Source organism: Heliangelus exortis, chromosome 2 (assembly GCF_036169615.1).
Source record: "Heliangelus exortis chromosome 2, bHelExo1.hap1, whole genome shotgun sequence".
NCBI lineage: Eukaryota > Metazoa > Chordata > Aves > Apodiformes > Trochilidae > Heliangelus > Heliangelus exortis.
The window spans coordinates 128,050,997-128,068,385 of NC_092423.1; the positions used below are offsets into that span (position 1 = coordinate 128,050,997).

Genomic DNA, 17,389 nt, shown 5'->3' on the forward strand with positions numbered 1-17,389 from the left:
TTTCCTCTTAACTCTTCGTTTCAGCTGAAGAACATGTATTGAACAGTGCATGGATGTGCTGGAGACTCAAAGCAGGTGGATTTCCCAAGATATACACAGAAATCAAAGCACACTGGGCATCCTATGTTAATGAGCAACCGATTGCACTGCAAAGAATGTTTTGAAGCCACTTGTAAACAAGACACCTCACTGATTCAAAGCACGTAAAACAATGCTGCAACAGCTTTTATCTCTGAAGTGTTGGAATCAGAGATGTGCCATCTCTGATATAAAACCTATAGTCTAAAAATTAAACCAGATATTGCAGTGCGCATTAGGACTCAGGAAAAGCTTATATTTATTTAGGGCTAATAAAACTAATAATAACTCTTACTAAATAACTCTTAATAAAGCTTTTATTTTTAGAAGACACACACCCTCCTACTTCAGCATGCAGAACAACCTCTTCCTGCAAGTGATGGTAACTGAGACTGAGTGAGACCATGATACGCTGTGGTAAGCACTACTTTGGATAACTGGCCTCAGGATATAATCTCTTCCTAAACCCATCTGCATGCACAAGATTGTACCCTGATTGCATTGATGTGAATGCTCTTCCCAGGAAGGGCCAGGCAGCTGTCACAATCTGCTGTAGCAATTTGTGCACTTTTTCTTAATCCCGCGCAGCCCGCTCTGCCTAGATAAAGAGTATGATGCTAAATTCAACCTTCCTGTCTCTGGTGTCTGCTTCCCCCCTTCCTGAGAATGCTGTTTACATCAGGGAGGTCAGGACATGGGCTTCCGAGAGCAGTTGGATTGCTGACCATTCCAAAGCTGCTTTGCAGTAGCTGGAAGAGATACACTCACTGTATTTAACTACTATTACATATATTGCATTGTCTTAGAGTTAGGCCATATTGCTCGCCTTTAAATGGAGATTAAAAAATTCTATGGCTAGTTAATAAGTATCCTATCACCCTTCAAGAGCTAGTTAACATTTTCCCCCTCTGTAAACAACAGTATTATAAAATAGATGTCATTAAGGTACTTGGAGCTATTGTTTAACGAGTATGAAAATGTTCTCCTCCCCTCTGTCTCCCAGTGCTTTACTATAAGCTCTGAGGCTGTAACGTTTCAGTTTCACTGAACTCATAAAAGCCTTCAAGATAAATTGCTTATATTTGAATAACCTAGTGGTAAGAGGTTTTTTAGCAGCCTTGAACATCTTGGGTCTTATATCTAAAATGTATGCCCAGGAAACAGCTTTCAAAATACTGCAGGAATCCTTTCTCACAGATTTTTAGATGAAAAACCCATAAACCCAAATGAACCACACTCAGCTCCCATGTTCCACAGTGCTCACATGGAAGCAGGCAGGTACCCTCTGAGGGTGAAGTCCCTCCTGCACTTTGCTTCCCTATGCAGCTCAGGTTCCTAGGATGGCAGTGGAAGAAGGCCGGTGGATGGGTGAGTATGGGTGTCAGCTCCTGGAATTGCAATCCCAAAAGACTCCTAGAAAGGACAATTCCCATACAAAGTTTTGTCCTTGCTTTTGACAGCTTGTGGCCATTTGAACTTCACCGTACAGCATGCTGTTTCATGTGAACTAGTACAAAAGTTTCTTTCCCTTAGGTGTGTCTTCTGGACTTTAGAAGCAAACAGAAACCAATGGCTTATTTCTTGCCTGAAAAAATGTTTTCACAAAACTTTTCTATATGAAACCTCTCACAGTGTGCTTGCTACTCAGCCTTGCTTGTTCCTATTTTCTCTCCTAAACCTTTTTGTTCAACTATTTCTCTTATTACAGAGAAGTAAGTAAAAAATGCAGTGTTACAGAGAACATCATTCACCTATGGTGTATCTAGGCTCAACTTGGATATTTTCTATTTTACCAGTAAAATAAGCAAACTCTAGCTTCATGGTTGAAATGTTTGTGTTTCTAGTTAAAAGCACCTCATTGCTTCTGCAGAAACAGACTCAGCTTCATCACTTATCAGAGTCCACATTTAATTCCATCAACTAGAAATCTGCTTTGTACATTCACACTTGAATGGTTCCCAAGGAACCAGAAGGGAGTGATGTCTGAAAAAAGCCCTGTGTGATGTGAGCTCACAGGAGGCAGGGTGTTTGCTAACGTGCAGCTGACACAACTTTTAAAAACTGTTTCTTACCCAGAACCTTAGCCAGGGCTCATGGCCAATGAACTGCAGGATGCAGGACAATTCTCACTGCCATTATTCTGACTGCTCTGCAGCACCTCCAGCTTTCTGCATGGCTTTTTGACACTGATTTCATTTATTTATTTGTTTTCTAAATCGTGGCCTTGTACTATTCTAAGATCTGCCACCTTTTAGCAACTTATTTTGTATGGGAAATTATTAGATCCTAAAGTATGCAACCTCTACTTGCCAAAATGCTTAACAGCATTTTCAGGGAAAATTAATTTGGGCAGGTAAGATGTAAATCCAGAAGGCAACCTAGTTCTCCCACGGTTGTTGTCAGAGGATAAACATACATAAACTCCTGTATATATATATGTATACATATACATACACACAAGTTTTTTAATGCTTTTAATGCTGACAGCTAAAACAGTTCATATATGTCCGTATTGGTCAAGGTCCACTTGAGGACTGTTTGGATGAAGTTACAGAAGACAAGTGGAGTTGCCACAGTTGCCCACTTATAATTACACCATTAGAAGACAAATGCAAGAAGCCCTGGTGCATTGAATGTAAATCTTCATTATTCTAGAAAAAAAAATATATGAGCTTGATTAGCCAAGCAGAAGCCTGAACTGTAACACTCAGCGGTGCTGCTCTGCCCTCTGCAGACTAGATCGTATAATCACATTTTAGCCCAAATTACATTTAAATCTCAACAGAAAAGAAGTGGTCAACGTGAAATGAACATTCACACTTTCTACCACCTAAGGGTGCACTGTGACACTGCAAGTCATAAGTCAGGAGGGCTCCTGAGGCTGTTTTCTGTGTGTTCTCACCAAGTCCACACTGACCACAAAGTTTGGGAATTATTGCCTGAACAGCACCAACACCAAATTCAGAATGGATTATAGGGAATATTTATATCTGTGACTGTAATGTATGCCACAGAGCACGTCAGAATAGAGATAACAGATTCTTCCATGTACTAAGAATGGTGTTCTACAGCAAGATCCAGGGGACAGCAAGTACTGTGATTCTCTGATTGATCTCCTACCTTAAAGCAACCAGCTTGCAGTAACCTACCTTGACTGATACACAACACTACCAGCATCCCACTCTGCAGGAAATCCAGCTATATGCCACCTTCCACAGCAGCTGGCTCCACCTTTTTATTCTAACTAAGCATCCAAGAAATGTGTTAATGCATCCCCATTTGTATGTTCTCTATAATTTAATGTGATCTTCTCATGTTATCTGCTAAAGAATGTTAAAGCTCATTTACTTCTCAGGCATTTCTCCATCCTCACTGATCTGAGAAAACACACATAACAGTACTTATTGTTTCTTATGAGCTGCACAATGGGTTTGTATTAAGGGTATTTCAGAACCCTCCTGACAGAGAAAACATGATTCTACACAATTACCATGTCTTCTCTTGGATAGGAACAACACAATAGAATTTACATGGCATGGAGTTCAGATCTGTTCCGATTTTTCATTTTATTGAAGTGTTGACATTTGAAGAATACTTTCCCTGAAAGTATTTGCCCAGGTCTTGTGCAAAAAGAGCCTGGCAGTAAGAAAAATTTGCCTAGGCAGCTCCCAGCACAGTCTATCTCCTGTTGTGTGACTACCACATGTGCTGGTTACATGACCCAAAGACTCATATGTCAGGAAACATGAGAAGTGAGCAATCTTTCAACAAGTGAAAGGCAGCTCCTGGTGCCTAGCTTTGCAGAATACCTGCAATAAAAAACCTGACATGGGTGTGCAGAAAATCCAAAGTCTTTATTCAGTTTTAGACAGTGCAGAACTTGCAATATGTAGTGCTATTATACTTTTCTAAGTTGAATTTTATGGTAGAGCAAGATCCTTAAAAATTACCCTTCTGAGCCATATTCAGCATCTGGGTTGGACACCCTCCATAGTCTGTAGGTAAAGCAACTGAGTTGAAAGCACATTAAAATTTGATAAGAAGCTCTGAAAATGTTCTGAATTAGATTCCTATCCAGAAGTATGCCAGGAACACTGCCTTAGAAAAGCTGGTGTGACTCTAAACCACTGACTGCATTTCTAAGAAAAAGCTTTTCTGTGGATTCTCATTTTGTCATCCCTCATTGCTTTTCTTTTGTTGAAGGATCTGCTCTAGACAAATGCTGCAGGCTAGAAAATTTCCAGGCATATCACCCAAGTAAAATGACAGTCTCAAGTTTTCACCTTGCCTGTTTCACAAACAGAAATGGCTTTATTTCTTCCAAAGCAAAAAAACTGGAGGAAAACAATGGCCACCTTTATACTTAGAAAAACTGTTCTCCGGTACTTCCGTTTGACAACAGCTGAATGGCATTCCTAAACAAAATTCTTTACATAATCCCTGTTATCTCAGATAACTGACACTGAAATATCACTTACTGTCTGGACTACATCATGAAAACCTTGTGCAATCTTACAATATCTTCATCAAATCAACATTCAAGCTCTAGTTTTACCTTTCTTTACATTCTTTTCATTTGAGGAATTTGGAGTTTTTTTGTAACATGTAACTGAAGAAAGCGGAGGATGAGAAATAAAATATTTAATACCACTCCTCTTTCCAACTAAATAATTACATTTAATGACATGGTAGCTATTCTCAGATGTAGAAATATGCTAAATTCTGTAATAAAACCCAATAAAATAAGCACTATATCTGCTACCTGTTTCAAGCTTCACTTGGACAAAGAGCTGTCATATCCCACCATTCTGACCAAGGCCAGAAACAAGTAACTACACTTCAATAAACATGATGAATTCACAGGTTTCCACTTACACTTACCAATTAAGATTATCTTCTAAGATTTTCAGTGCTTGGAGTGCAGTCTTAATGGTGTTAGTGATACAACTGCCTGACAACAATTCCTATCTAGAAAAAGAACTCTTTCTGCAGCTCTCTAGGCTAACAAGACTGAGAGATGAGGTGACCTAAGAGAAATGCTGACTAATGTTGTCAATAGATACTGCTGTTAATCCTTTTTACACTCTTAGTCCTTTGGTCTCAATTCCTTCCTTAGACTCCAACTTCCACGTGCTGCAGGCTGTCTTCTTGTCACAAAAATCACTGGAACAGCTATCTTGAACCTTTGTTTCAAGCACGAACTGCTCCCCACACTTGGTAGTGCAAACCATTCCAAAGGGAATGACTATTTCTGTTGGTTTGTTTAAAAAGGTGTACAGGAGACATGCTTCTATTCCAAGCCAAATAAAATTTTGTCTCTTTGGTGAGACCTGGGTGTTACAATTTTCCCTGTTTCAAGCTCACAAGTTGCAAGCCTAACTTGTTTCCTTCATTGTGGCAGAAGTTCTAGTGCAAATCCAGGCCAAAAGAACATCCTGTGGAGCTACTTGGCCATGAATTTCAAGTGCCTTTGGAAGAGGCAAGCCAAAGCAACTCAGCACTTTTTGAAATATATTATTCTTCAAGGAGAATAATGGAAAGTAGGTTTATTTTTCTCTAGAGCTTGTTAATAAATTACATACTGCTGCTGGGTTCTCCTCTTACCATTAGCACTAGTGTTCTCTGGGAATGGAAATGGTTCAGGCTCACCTGAAGAAAACCCAGGAACACTTACTGCTTACAGTTCCCCCCAGGGCTATCTCTTCACAAAGGACAAAAAGGCAAGCAAAGCTCTTCCAGTAGCTGAGTGGCACTTCCAGTAGCACTGACCAACTGGTCTCTGTGTCTCTCTCTCCCCTGAACCTGCAGTTTTAGACTCCAGCAGTTGAAGCTTCAGCCTGAAACACCAATTGCACTGAAAACAGTACAAGACCCTAATAATGTCTCTACCATGATGCCCAGAAGTACCTTCCCAAAGCCAGTTCACCTCTGAACCTACAAGCAAGGCCATGTGTGGCACTGCAAAACACACCCTGGAGCACTGCAGCACTGCCAGGCCTCCCAGGCACACTGCTGGTCCTCTGCATCTCCTAAAAAAAACCTCACAGAGGGAGAAGGTGAGCAGGATACAGACTATGTTATGCCTCTGGTCACTACCAGCATCTGCTGTTTCAGAAGGGTACAGGCAAAACAACAAATCTGGGAGATGATCTCTGTAAGAAAAAACAGGGAACTGTTTTGGAAAAGGTCAAAAAAAGAACAGATTGACAAGGTACACAGGAGGGCCATGAGCAAAAGTGCACAAAAAACCCCCCAAAAAAGCCCCCAAAAGTCTCTGTATAGAATTACACAAAGTAAATAATTTTGAATTTATCTGTACAGTGTCACCTACTGCACAGCAAAAGCACTGGCAGACTTCCCTTTTTGAGAGATTTTTCAATGTAGCAACTGCCAAGGCTGATAATCCTTTCCTTCCTCTCTGCCTGCCCCAAACCCAAATCCATCTCCTGTGTTACTTATACATAATGAAAAGAAAGAGTTCATAAACTATAGTGACATTATTGTGATCAAGACAACCCGCCAAGTAACATGATATTGGAAGTAGTTTTACAGTGTTGCTGGGGACAGGGGGTGTGTTGAAACAGGACAGTTACACTTCCTGAATATGTAGTATTTTGATCTGAAGCTGAAGTGAAAGCTAAGTGAAACTGAAGAAAATCCAAATTTCAACATCAGTGGGGATATATATTTTCTGACCTTCCTAAGCCCTTTTCCCTTGAAAAAAAATGACAGACAGGACACATATTCTTAAGAATCTCTTTAAAATTGCACAAAATTTAATGATTGCACAATAACTTGATCACCTCTTGCAGTGACAGCTAAAAGAAGATCCAAGAAATTCACTGTGGTAAAAGTCTTCAGTTAGTAGAAGAAAGCAGTAGGAAGTGGAAGAAAATTTCCAGTATCTGCAGTTTTTGGCTACTTGGTAGGTAAAAGAAAGTAACAGTTCTGGGGTGTGCTGAAACCTTCAAGGTGAGAGCTGATCTTGTAGTAATTTTTCAAGAGATCTACAACCACTTGTCCATTAACAGCTCTGAGCAAAGCAGAACAGCAGTTATTAATTTCTGTGCAGAAAGTCATATGCTTGTGTGTCATGGCTGCATCCCAAGCCACCATTTTGAGTCAAAGATTTTTCAGATATGAGAAAGGATGCTCTCTGCTAGATATGAGAAACAGTCTCAAGGTGCTTTGCTCCATGTGAAAATCTGTCAGTTTCTTCTTCATTTCTTTAACATTACTGGCTGTGAGGTTTAGCCCCATTTAGCTTCCAGAAAGCCTCCAAATTGTTTGTTTCTTCTAATAATTTCAACTCTCCGTATCACTTGCAACACCGTTACAGTGAAAAAAGTTTTCAGGTTGAAGCCTGGGTCTTATCATCTATTTCTAGATACAAATATTCAGGCTTCCATCTGTTCTTCAGAAAACTGCGTGGGAATCAAATTGGGTTTATGTCCTATTTCCACACAAGTAGGTACCACACAGAAGAGGACTTCACTCAGTGTGTTTGCCACAAACCCACCGAAGCTGCTGGTCTGTTTGCAGGTCAGTTATTTCATCAATGGATCTCCAGCTGCACTGACAAGCATATGCTCGAGCTCCTTTCTTCTTTATCATCTTTGCTCTTAGTTTACTAATCTCAGGCATGTTATTCCTGCCAATAAAGTGAATTCAGTTTAGGATTGTGCATTGTTTTTTTTAAAGAAAAAAGATTCACGAGGCCATTTGAATTCAGAAAAGCTCTGAGGATTTCTGAGTACCCCTCATGAATGAATTTAGAGGTAAGTTCAAATTCTGTTTTGAAAACAACTGTTTCCTGAAAACAGTCCCAGTATATAGTTGCTGCATTCTCAGATCATCTGGAAACTTATATTTTTTTAAGTAATGCTGTGTTAAGACCCAGTTTCAGCCTCCAGAGAAAGAGCTGGGAAGAAAACCAGGTAGATTTAATTCTTGTATTAAAAAATTATCAAAAAAATTATTTATCTTATTAAATTCACTGCAAAAATCCCTATGGATATAGAATGGGTACAACCAGAGTTAAACTTTTCATCAGTAACTTCTCCTCAGCATGGTGGTTAAACTGACTGAAATGAAATGGACATAAGGGAGAGGAATATACATCAAACTGCAAATAATTCCTATGCAAGGATCAACCACAACAGATGAAAAATCAGTATGGCTATTACAAAAACAAGTTGTTTCAAAAAAAAATTACTGAAAATTTAGAATTTTAACTGTCCCTGCTCTCATGACCTTCTCCATAAATTACTGGCTGCTGAACTGCTCAAAAAAACCCAACATTGCCAAGCTCAGCTAAATAAACCATCAAAGGAATAGTTTTAAGAAAAAGAGAATAGGCAACTGTTCATGTAAGGCAAATATTCACATTTGTTTTAAAAAATTCAGGTTAGTCAAAATAAAGAGCTAAATATGTAGCTAAAGATTACATATTTTAACCACTGTTATAAGTATCTGATACTAATGTCTTTCCTGTGTCAAGCAGAACAATTTAGACTTTGAGTAAATAAAAAATAATGTTTTTATTTAACCTTTCCAGCAACTAGACTCATCTCAGGAGACTAGTGCAGCACTGTATTTTTAATGCTGCCTTAAATAATCGGAAAATAAGATTTATATTCAAAAAGAAACACAAATTTCAAAACTGGAAGAAAAAGGAGATGATTTATCCATTACTATTCTACTCCAGCTCTCATATTCCCTGATGGCCAAACACATGGTCTGAACACATCCACTGCCTCTATCAGTTGCACAGACAATTGTGGACCTGGCAGTCCAGGGTTAATGATGATCTTAAAGGACTTTTCCAACCAAAACAGTTCTGTGATTCTACACAGAAACTTTACTGAAGCAAGACAAATTCAAATTTGATGTCTGTATTAGTAGAATGCCAACTGTGCTCCCCTTCACTAAGCCTTGGCATTAGGTACAGTTTGAGAGAAACCAAAAACAAGAACTCCTTCAGGTTAAGTCTTACAAAAAAAGAGAAAGAATTAAAATCAAAGACAGAATAATATAAGAAGAAACTAAACACCATAGCTCTCCATCTAATCAAGCCTTGATTCAAAGAGAATTTGTTAAGAAATCAAACTTTTTGATTGTCACTGAGCACAACAGCACAATACTTGATACTGTGAAAAAGAAAATCTGGGTTGAAACAATTACAGTCTGTATGACTGAAGGTATGGTGACAGCTACATGCTGAATTCATTTTGCCTGCATTCATTTTTTAGGCATCCTGTAATGGCACACCAGAGGCCAACACACCACACAGATCATCTGCTTATTTCAGCAGTAAAGTTGCCTTCTGATCCATGACACTGGAATCCCTTTTAAAAGCACAGAGGGACAGCTGGAGAAATGGACAGGCATGAAAACAGATTACAGGAGATGTTGCATCCCTCTCCCTGCAGCCTTTCCCACCTGCTCACTGCACAGGTTGCACACATGCTCCTTTCTAGATAACAGGAATGCTCAGCACTTTTCATCTTTCCTCTTCCTTTCAAGCCTCAAAGCACAGCAATGTAATACTAATACCAAACCCACCTCAGACATACCTGAAAAAAAGATAATCACAGGACTGATCCCAGATGTAGTCATTGAAAAGTGACACACGGAAATCACAAGCAGTACAACGTAGCTGATCACATGATCTGGTCAAAAAAGAACAGAAAGCTCCAAGATCTTATTGCCAAAAGGGAAACTACACAGATCATAACTGTTTTATGTGGAGAGCTCCCTCAGAAATACCAGACACAAGGTCATCCTGTAACCTTTTTTTACATCTCTGGCACATTCGTTACAGTATGTGTTTTAACTATATAATTATGTATTATTTTTACAGGTTCTTAGCCTCACTGAACACGTAAAACAAACAGATTATATTCTCTTCAGTCTTCCTCACTGGTATGCACCTGACCAGCATCCAGATATGTATCAAGTGCATAATTACTTATGACAAAAAATTCCACACGGAAATTCAATGATGTTCTCTAGGATGTTGGGGATAAAGCTTTAAAGTACCTCTCCTACTAAATCCAGCTGCAGTTGTAAAGCATTCTGGCTGTTCTCAGTTCAGGCTCTGGGATGATTTAAACCAGCACACTGATTTAAGTCACGTACTTGGCATCACTTAGAAAGCTGAAGAGAGGCAGGGAAAACCAACAATAGTCTACAGCAGCAGTTTTCTTAACTACATGTTGCTGATTTTTGGAGTCTCATGTCTCATTTGCACATATCTTTCAACACCTCAAAAGAAAAAAAGAACTAGTGGTCAATAACAGGAGACTGAAAGCTGAATTCAGCTATGGTTACAGGCAGCCCTGTGTTTAGATGACTGTAAGGCTCTCCTGTCCAGTTCACATGAAGAACTCTGCACCACCACAGAAGCACAGTTGTGAATAAAAATAATGATAAGGCAAGCAGAACATTTTTTTCATGTTTCCTACCTTTTTGAAATATTTGTTCCTATGCCATATGGTGAAGAGCTTCCACCCAGGTACACTGGACAGCATCTATATGGATTTAATTAAAAAAAAAAAAAAAAAAAGTAAATTACATCAAGACATTTTAAAGACAGCAGAATACTTCTCCTAGTTTAACAGCATAGTATGTCTAAAATTAAATTAATTAAGTGTAAGCAAAGCATCCAAATGCTTACAAACTATAGTTTTTACATTTCCATTACCCAGATGTTCAAAGACAAACTCAATGACAATCACTCTCTACCAAATATACATGGGACTATATATTGCAGCATATGGTAAGTGTATATGAACATAAGGCAAAGGAAGCTGTCATTCAATAACTTAAATAATTAAGTTATAATAAATAATTCTGACCACATGCAAGCGCATTAGTAATTCTTCAAAATTATATTTATCTTTTTCTTTAAAAGGAATGCTTCTGTGAATACTCAGTATCAACCCAGATTAAGCATTATTATCAAACTGACAACCAGCTATAGTGAAGCTATGTTCAACAAGCCAAAACATTTTTCACTTACCTTTTCCCATGAGCCTGTACAACAGGATGATTGCTTTCAGGTGTGAGACTTGCAGAGTTACACTTTGATTTCTATTTAAAAAGCAATCAAAGAATAAAAGGCAGCATTATAGTACAGTAACAGTATTCCATTTTACTTAATAACCAGGAGCCAGAAAATCTAAGTCATAAAAGAAGAGAACAAAAGAGAGAATTTTTGAATTTTCCTGCTTAGGTTTCTGTGAGGTTCTTTGAGAGAGAAGCTGCTGATGGAACAGATAATTGAGAAATGAGGGTTCTTCTTCCCATACTGAATTCTCAGCTCTGCCAGAAGGAATTCAATGCCACATACTGACTTTGTCTTTACAATCAAGACTTAGTATTTCATGGCCTCTTTTTAATAATTTTTCTTTTAAAATCAGTTTCAATTTAGGAACCCTCTTCCTCAATGTGAGCTTTTTTTTACTGAAAACACATCAAGGACTTATTCAGAAAGATAAAATGTCTGAAAAGTTTCTCATTTCCTGGATATAAAACTCTTTACCTGAATTCTAGAATACTAGAATTCTAGATCCCACATGGAAAGTCTGAGGGATATAAAATTATACTAATTTACTGACATTATTCTCTCTCACTCAGACACACATTTTGTGGCACACAGATGTTGGCTCAGATTCAGCCACTGTGTAAGAAATCAAAGACAAAGCAACACCACTCATGAAAATACAAGAATCTGCACAGGATGTTATGAAGTATCACTATTTTCTACTGATGATACCTAAATTAATATCTATTTTCAGTGTCTTCTATCACTCTGCCTCTCTTGAATTTGCAGCTTTGCACCTCCACATCCTGCTGTCAGAAAACAAGTCATTTGCAGATGATACAAAGCAGTGATGGTGGATGGTGTGACAGATGATGGAGCTGCCAGTCAGAGGGACCTCCACAGACTGCAGAAATGGGCTCAGAGGAATTTCTTGAAGTTCAGCTCAGGGGAAATGCAAACTCCTGCTCCTGGAGAGAAATAAGCCTCATGTACCAGAACACACTGGGGACTGAGCAGCTGGAAAGCAGCTATGCAGATAAGGTGTGGGAAATTTGGTTGATGATAAGTTGATCATGAGCCAGCAGTATGCTCTTGCAGCACAGGAGGCCAAGAAGATCACAGGCTGCTTCAAAGGGATGATGCCAGTAGGTTGAGGGAGGTTGTCCTTCCTCTCTGCTCAGCACTGGTGAGACAGAATCACAGAATCACTTCAGTTGAAAGGGACCTCTTGAGATCATGTAGGCCAACAGCTCTGCCCAAAGCAAGGTCACCTTCAGCAGCAGCTTGCCAAGACTGTGTCCAGTTGGGTTTTGAAAATCTCCACAGAGGGAGACACCATGATCTCACTCTCCAGTCCCAGTGTTTGACCACCCTCTCAGTAAGAAATGTTTTGTTGTGGACAGATGGGATTTCATGTGTTTTAGGTTGTGCCCATTGCCTCTTCTCCTGTCACTAAGCACTATGGAGAGTCTGACCTCTTTACTCCACCCATCAGGTATTTACACACATTGGCAAGATCCCCCTGGAGCTTTCTCCTCAGCTTCTCAGACCTCTCCTCATATGAAAGATACCACAGTCTCTTAATTATCTCTATGCCCCTTTTCTGGAAGCTCTTCAGTAGCTCCATCTGTCTCTTGTACTGGGGAGCCCAGAAATGGACACAGTACTCCAGATATGGTCTCAGAGGCATGCCTGCAATGCTGTGCCCAGTACAAAAGAGACATGGACATAATGGTGACTAAGGACTTAGACCACCTGACATACAGGTAGAGGCTAAGTGAGCTGGATTTTTTAGTCTGGAGAAGGGTCAGGAGAATCTCAGCAATGTACAAAAATACATGACAGGAAACAATAAAGATGCAGCCAGACTCTTCTTATGGGGGCTCACTGATGAGAGGTAATGAGCACAAACTGAAATACAAGAAATATCAGTTAAACATATGAAAAACTTCCTTCTTGTGGGGGTGGTCAAACACTGGAACAGGCAACTTAGACAACTTGTGAGTCTCCATCCTTGGAGATAGCCAAAGATGCCTAGACATGGCCCTGGGCAACCAGCTCTAGATTGCCCTGCCTGAGCAGGTGGTTGTACCAGATAACCTTCACAGGTCCCTTCCAACCTCAACCATTCTGTGATTCCCTGATATAGGACACTATGCTCTGTCTTGAACTAGCATTTCCTTTAACTGCCTATTACTGCCTGGGTAAGATTATCTCTATATTTCTACTGCTCCTCACTTTACAATTGTTGCATTTTCCTTTCTGCTTTACTTTCCAAGTTTATCCCACAGCTTGTTTTAGTTCATTTTTTGCTTTAAAAGAATTCTTGTTTATGGTACTTTTCTTTCCATTGCTGAACCTTATCTGTTCTGAATTTCTCAGCTCCGACTCACCAGAGGTGTTTTGGCAAAGCTGCTGTCACTAAAGATTTCATCAATAATATCATCTATGTCCTCTTCACTGCTGCCAGTATTCATCAACAGTTTATTTGATCTGAAAAACAAACAAATCTGCATTAATTTTGTAGCATGACCAGAGATGTTCTAAGAAAAATTGTAAATTAAAATATAAAATTAGTTACAGCCTTTTTTCCTTTAATATCTCTGTAGTGTCTAAGGTAGGCCACCCAAATCATGACTGAACAGATGTAAACTTCAGGATGATGCCTTTCAATACCTGTTGACAGTCCCATCATTGGTCTTGTTTCTTCTTGTTTCTTTTATTTCCAACCACTTCCAACTCTGAATAAAACTATATTATAACCCATGCTGCACTTAGCGAGCAACAAACTGGACAGGCCTCATTTATATTAACCTTAAGCAGCAGGAATAAAAAGGTCAAAGGAAGTTATCTCCTCATTCTATACCACTACAGGGGTTCTTAAAGAATTCTCGCCAAAATTTATGCATTTAGAGAGATCACCTACACTTTGCGAGGAGTCTTGCTACTCAAGTCTGCTGTTTGCTAGCTCTTTGTCAAAGAAAGGTACCGCTGCATCAACCAATCAAGAAAAAAATCTACTTCTGAGACAGAAGAAAAATATGATTTTTAAAAATAGTGGTCAGTTAGATTAACTAAATTTAAATGTTCATCTAAACCATAGTGCAAACAACAGGGAAGCCCAATAATGTGGCTAAAGATAGTGGGCTTTTTGGTCATAGAATCATAGAATGGCCTAGGTTGGAAGGGACCTTATAGCTCATGTACTCCAACCTCCCTGCTATGGAAAGAGATAGCTCTCAGTGGTCTTGTATTTGTCACTTGTCCCTTAAAGATTCTTGCCTGTGACTCTGAAATTCCTGTTGGCAAAGTGCTCAGCAGCCCACATGTGAAGGCCTCTCTGGTCCACAGACCTTCCAATTGGAGTCTGAGAAATCAGTGAGGGCTGGGATGGAAACCTGAGGGCAGGCAAAGACACCCATGAGGTCCAGGATAGAAATTGGAGGTTTGGGATGAAAACCTGAGGGTTGTCGGGGACAGCAGTGTGGCTGAGCACTTGGCAGTACTGTCAGCGACTCTGTGACAACCAGATCTGTTGGTATTCAGACCATCATTTTGGAAACTGTGAAATATGAGGTGGATACATGAAAGTGTAGAGTGTAAATTAAGCGCTTACTGTAGAATATACAGTAACCTGAAAAAAAGTATGAACAGAATACACAAATGCCTTTAGCATCAACAGAATAAAATGTCTGATAACAGGATTGCTAAAGTTCTTCCTACTCTAAGTTGCAAGATTTAAAGATATTGTATTTATTTCACGAGGTCAGTTGTAGACCTAAGTAATCCCTGATCCTGACTCACTGACGAATCAGTGCAGGTTTTAACGCCATGTTTAATCCGAGGTCGGGATGCTCCCAAGAGACAAAGAGCAGCTGAAGTAACTCAGCTCGCTGGCACACGACTTGGGTGTTTAGAAGTGAGTACTACAGGGGACAACCGCTGACCGCCGGCCAGTGTTTCGGCCCTCGAACCTCGTTGTTTTCGGTTCCGGAGGGGACTCCTCAGACGCCGAACCCCTCCCTCCCCACCCGGCGGGGAAGGGGGTGGCTCCGAGCCCGCTCGGCAAGCGGGGGCCCATCAGGGCGCCGGGAGGGACGCGGGACCGCTAACCTGCCCTCCTTCGCCGCCACCGCCGCCTCCTCCTCCTTCTCGCCGTCGCAGTGCCGGTGGTTGCCCGCTGCCCCCCGCCCCGGCAGGCGGTAGAGCCGCCTCTCTACTTCATCCAGCAACTGGTCCAGGTCATCCGCCATCTTGCCGCCGGCAGCCGTTGCCAAGGCGGCTCCGCAACGCCGGTAGAGGCGGAGCCTCTGCGTGGGGCGGGGTGCGGGGGGCGCCTGTGGGGAGACTGTGGAACGCGGGTGGGCCCACGGCCTCCTCTCGCCGGATTCGGGACACCGGAGAGAAGGGGAAGGAAAAAAAAACCACATCCTAAAAAAACCCGAAACCCTAAGGATTCGGCCGTAGTCGGCAGGATTCGAACCTGCGCGGGGAGACCCCAATGGATTTCTAGTCCATCGCCTTAACCACTCGGCCACGACTACGCATGTTAGAAGTTACTCGCCAACTAGACTAGATCCAAACATCCGAGCTGCTGCCTCTCCGAAACGGGCCGGGCCGGGCCGGGCCGGGCCAGGTCGGGCCGCTGCTGCTCTGCCGGGTCGGGCCGCTGCTGCTCTGCCGGCTGCCCTGGAAAGGGCTGCGAGTGCAGAGCTGGACCGCCATCCGGAGCGGTTCAGGGAAACGTTAGCCGGATACAACTGAGAGAGGACAGCGGTTTGGTATTTGGGACACAGATCTCCTTATGGGATGGGCTGAGAGACCTAAAGTACAATTCCTGCCTCTCGTGTGTGTAATCATTCGGTGTGCTGCATGTAGCGGGTGTGTTTAGAGCAAAACAACACGGTTACCCTTTGTAAAGTATCGTAGGAGAAACCTGTTTTTTTGCATCGATTTGAAAATGAATGACCCCAGCCCCCTCAGAAATAGGTTCGCTCCCACGCAGACATCTCCTGCAGTGTTTGGGGAGCTGAGGCCAGGCTCGGGGACCTTTGGAGATGGCAGACCCCGGCAGTATGGGGCTGGGGACAGCAGGTTTTGCCCGGTTCTGGCCGGTTTCAGCCAGAATCTGGAGAGAAGTTCTGTGTCCCTGTGCTGCCTCCCACCTGGCTGTGAGGTCTCTGGGACTTTGTGCAGCAGCATTACAGGCCTCCCTGCCCTACACAGAGAGATAACTTAAGCAAGTGGGACATTATTATTATTATTATTATTATTATTATTATTATTATTATTATTATTATTATTATTATTATTAATTATTATTATTCTTTATGTAGCATTTTTTAGCATTTGAACATTTAATGTGGCCTCCTCTGTCTTTAAACAGAAGGTCAGATGCCTGGAGGTGGGCAAACCGCCAGCGTTGTCAATGCCGACCCTCAGAGACAAACGGTGGAGGGGAGTGCTGTACATTATTATATTTGGTTAGAAACCCAAGGAAGCAATTTAGAGAGAGAGAGGTCCTGTAAAGCAAAGCAAAGCATTGCCGTCTCCTCAGGTCAGCCGCAGCAGAAAGCACAGGGCTCTCACCCCCCTGTTGCCAAAACCTTTCAAAATTTGTCAGCCCTTGATGAAGTGGGGGCTGTAGTCCTTAACAGCTCCAAGCAAAGCCTCTCAGTTATAAGGTGTTTTACAGGTCTCCTGGTATTCCAAGTAATGAGTTGCAAGCCCTGTTTGAATTCCCTTGTACTTAAGCTTTTATTTCATCGTTCCATTTTCTTTCCCATGTATCTCGGGGCCCTCTTAATACCCCAGCCTGTATCATGGCAGTGCTGCTGGGGGAGATGTGTTGGGCAGAACAGTTGTGAGCCTTCCCTGGACTGGGTTGATGTGATGGAAGAAACTAAATAGTGTTGATGCAGCTCCAGTTCTTTTTAAGTGGTCCCTTGGTGAGGAGTCAATGTCGTGTAGGTAAATTCAGTCCAGAAGAAGTGGATTTTTGGGTGGAATTTGTACATTCATCTCTTGCAGCTGTGGAGAATTTAAACTAATCACAATTCTCCCCGGCATGCTATCATCTCTGTAATTTGAAAAAGGATCAGGAGCCCACAGGCTTGGAAAATCTTGGAGAAACTCTTGTCCTGAAATACATCATCACATGTGGAAAAGACCACTTGCTGCATCATCTTAAAGGAGCTTAAGAATGCCGAAATCCAGTATCATTCTGGCATTCTTTCAAATGGCCTTAGAAATCCGAGCACATTC

General features: G+C 41.2%; 1 protein-coding gene and 1 non-coding gene across 3 annotated transcripts; both read right to left on the reverse strand.

Annotated features, from left to right (window-relative positions):
• Positions 1–6,822: 6,822 nt before the first annotated feature.
• CFAP418 (cilia and flagella associated protein 418) lies at positions 6,823–15,740 on the reverse strand. Of its 2 annotated transcripts, XM_071738003.1 has the most exons (7): positions 15,239–15,740; positions 13,519–13,618; positions 11,102–11,172; positions 10,545–10,610; positions 9,654–9,749; positions 7,598–7,729; positions 6,823–7,502 (listed from the first exon to the last, which is right to left on the reverse strand). In XM_071738003.1, the coding sequence occupies exons 1-7, from the start codon at positions 15,553–15,555 to the stop codon at positions 7,430–7,432; spliced, it is 855 nt and encodes a 284-aa protein (XP_071594104.1). In that variant the 5' UTR covers positions 15,556–15,740; the 3' UTR covers positions 6,823–7,429. The 2 variants fall into 2 exon arrangements, with proteins under 2 accessions (XP_071594104.1, XP_071594105.1); XM_071738004.1 differs by having other exon boundaries at positions 6,823–7,729; positions 15,239–15,737.
• TRNAS-AGA (transfer RNA serine (anticodon AGA)) lies at positions 15,588–15,669 on the reverse strand. Its single transcript has one exon. It is a non-coding gene; the product is annotated as a tRNA-Ser (tRNA).
• Positions 15,741–17,389: the final 1,649 nt, after the last annotated feature.

Bases quoted from the DNA above. Each gene is read 5' to 3' on its own strand.
- CFAP418 (XM_071738003.1), bottom strand. From the start codon at position 15,555: ATGTGGTTTTTTTTTCCTTCCCCTTCTCTCCGGTGTCCCGAATCCGGC. The intron at 13,619-15,238 runs GTTAGCGGTCCC...TTTGTTTTTCAG, and splicing joins GTGGCGGCGAAGGAGGGCAG to ATCAAATAAACTGTTGATGA. The intron at 10,611-11,101 runs GTAAGTGAAAAA...AAATCCATATAG, and splicing joins GTACAGGCTCATGGGAAAAG to ATGCTGTCCAGTGTACCTGG.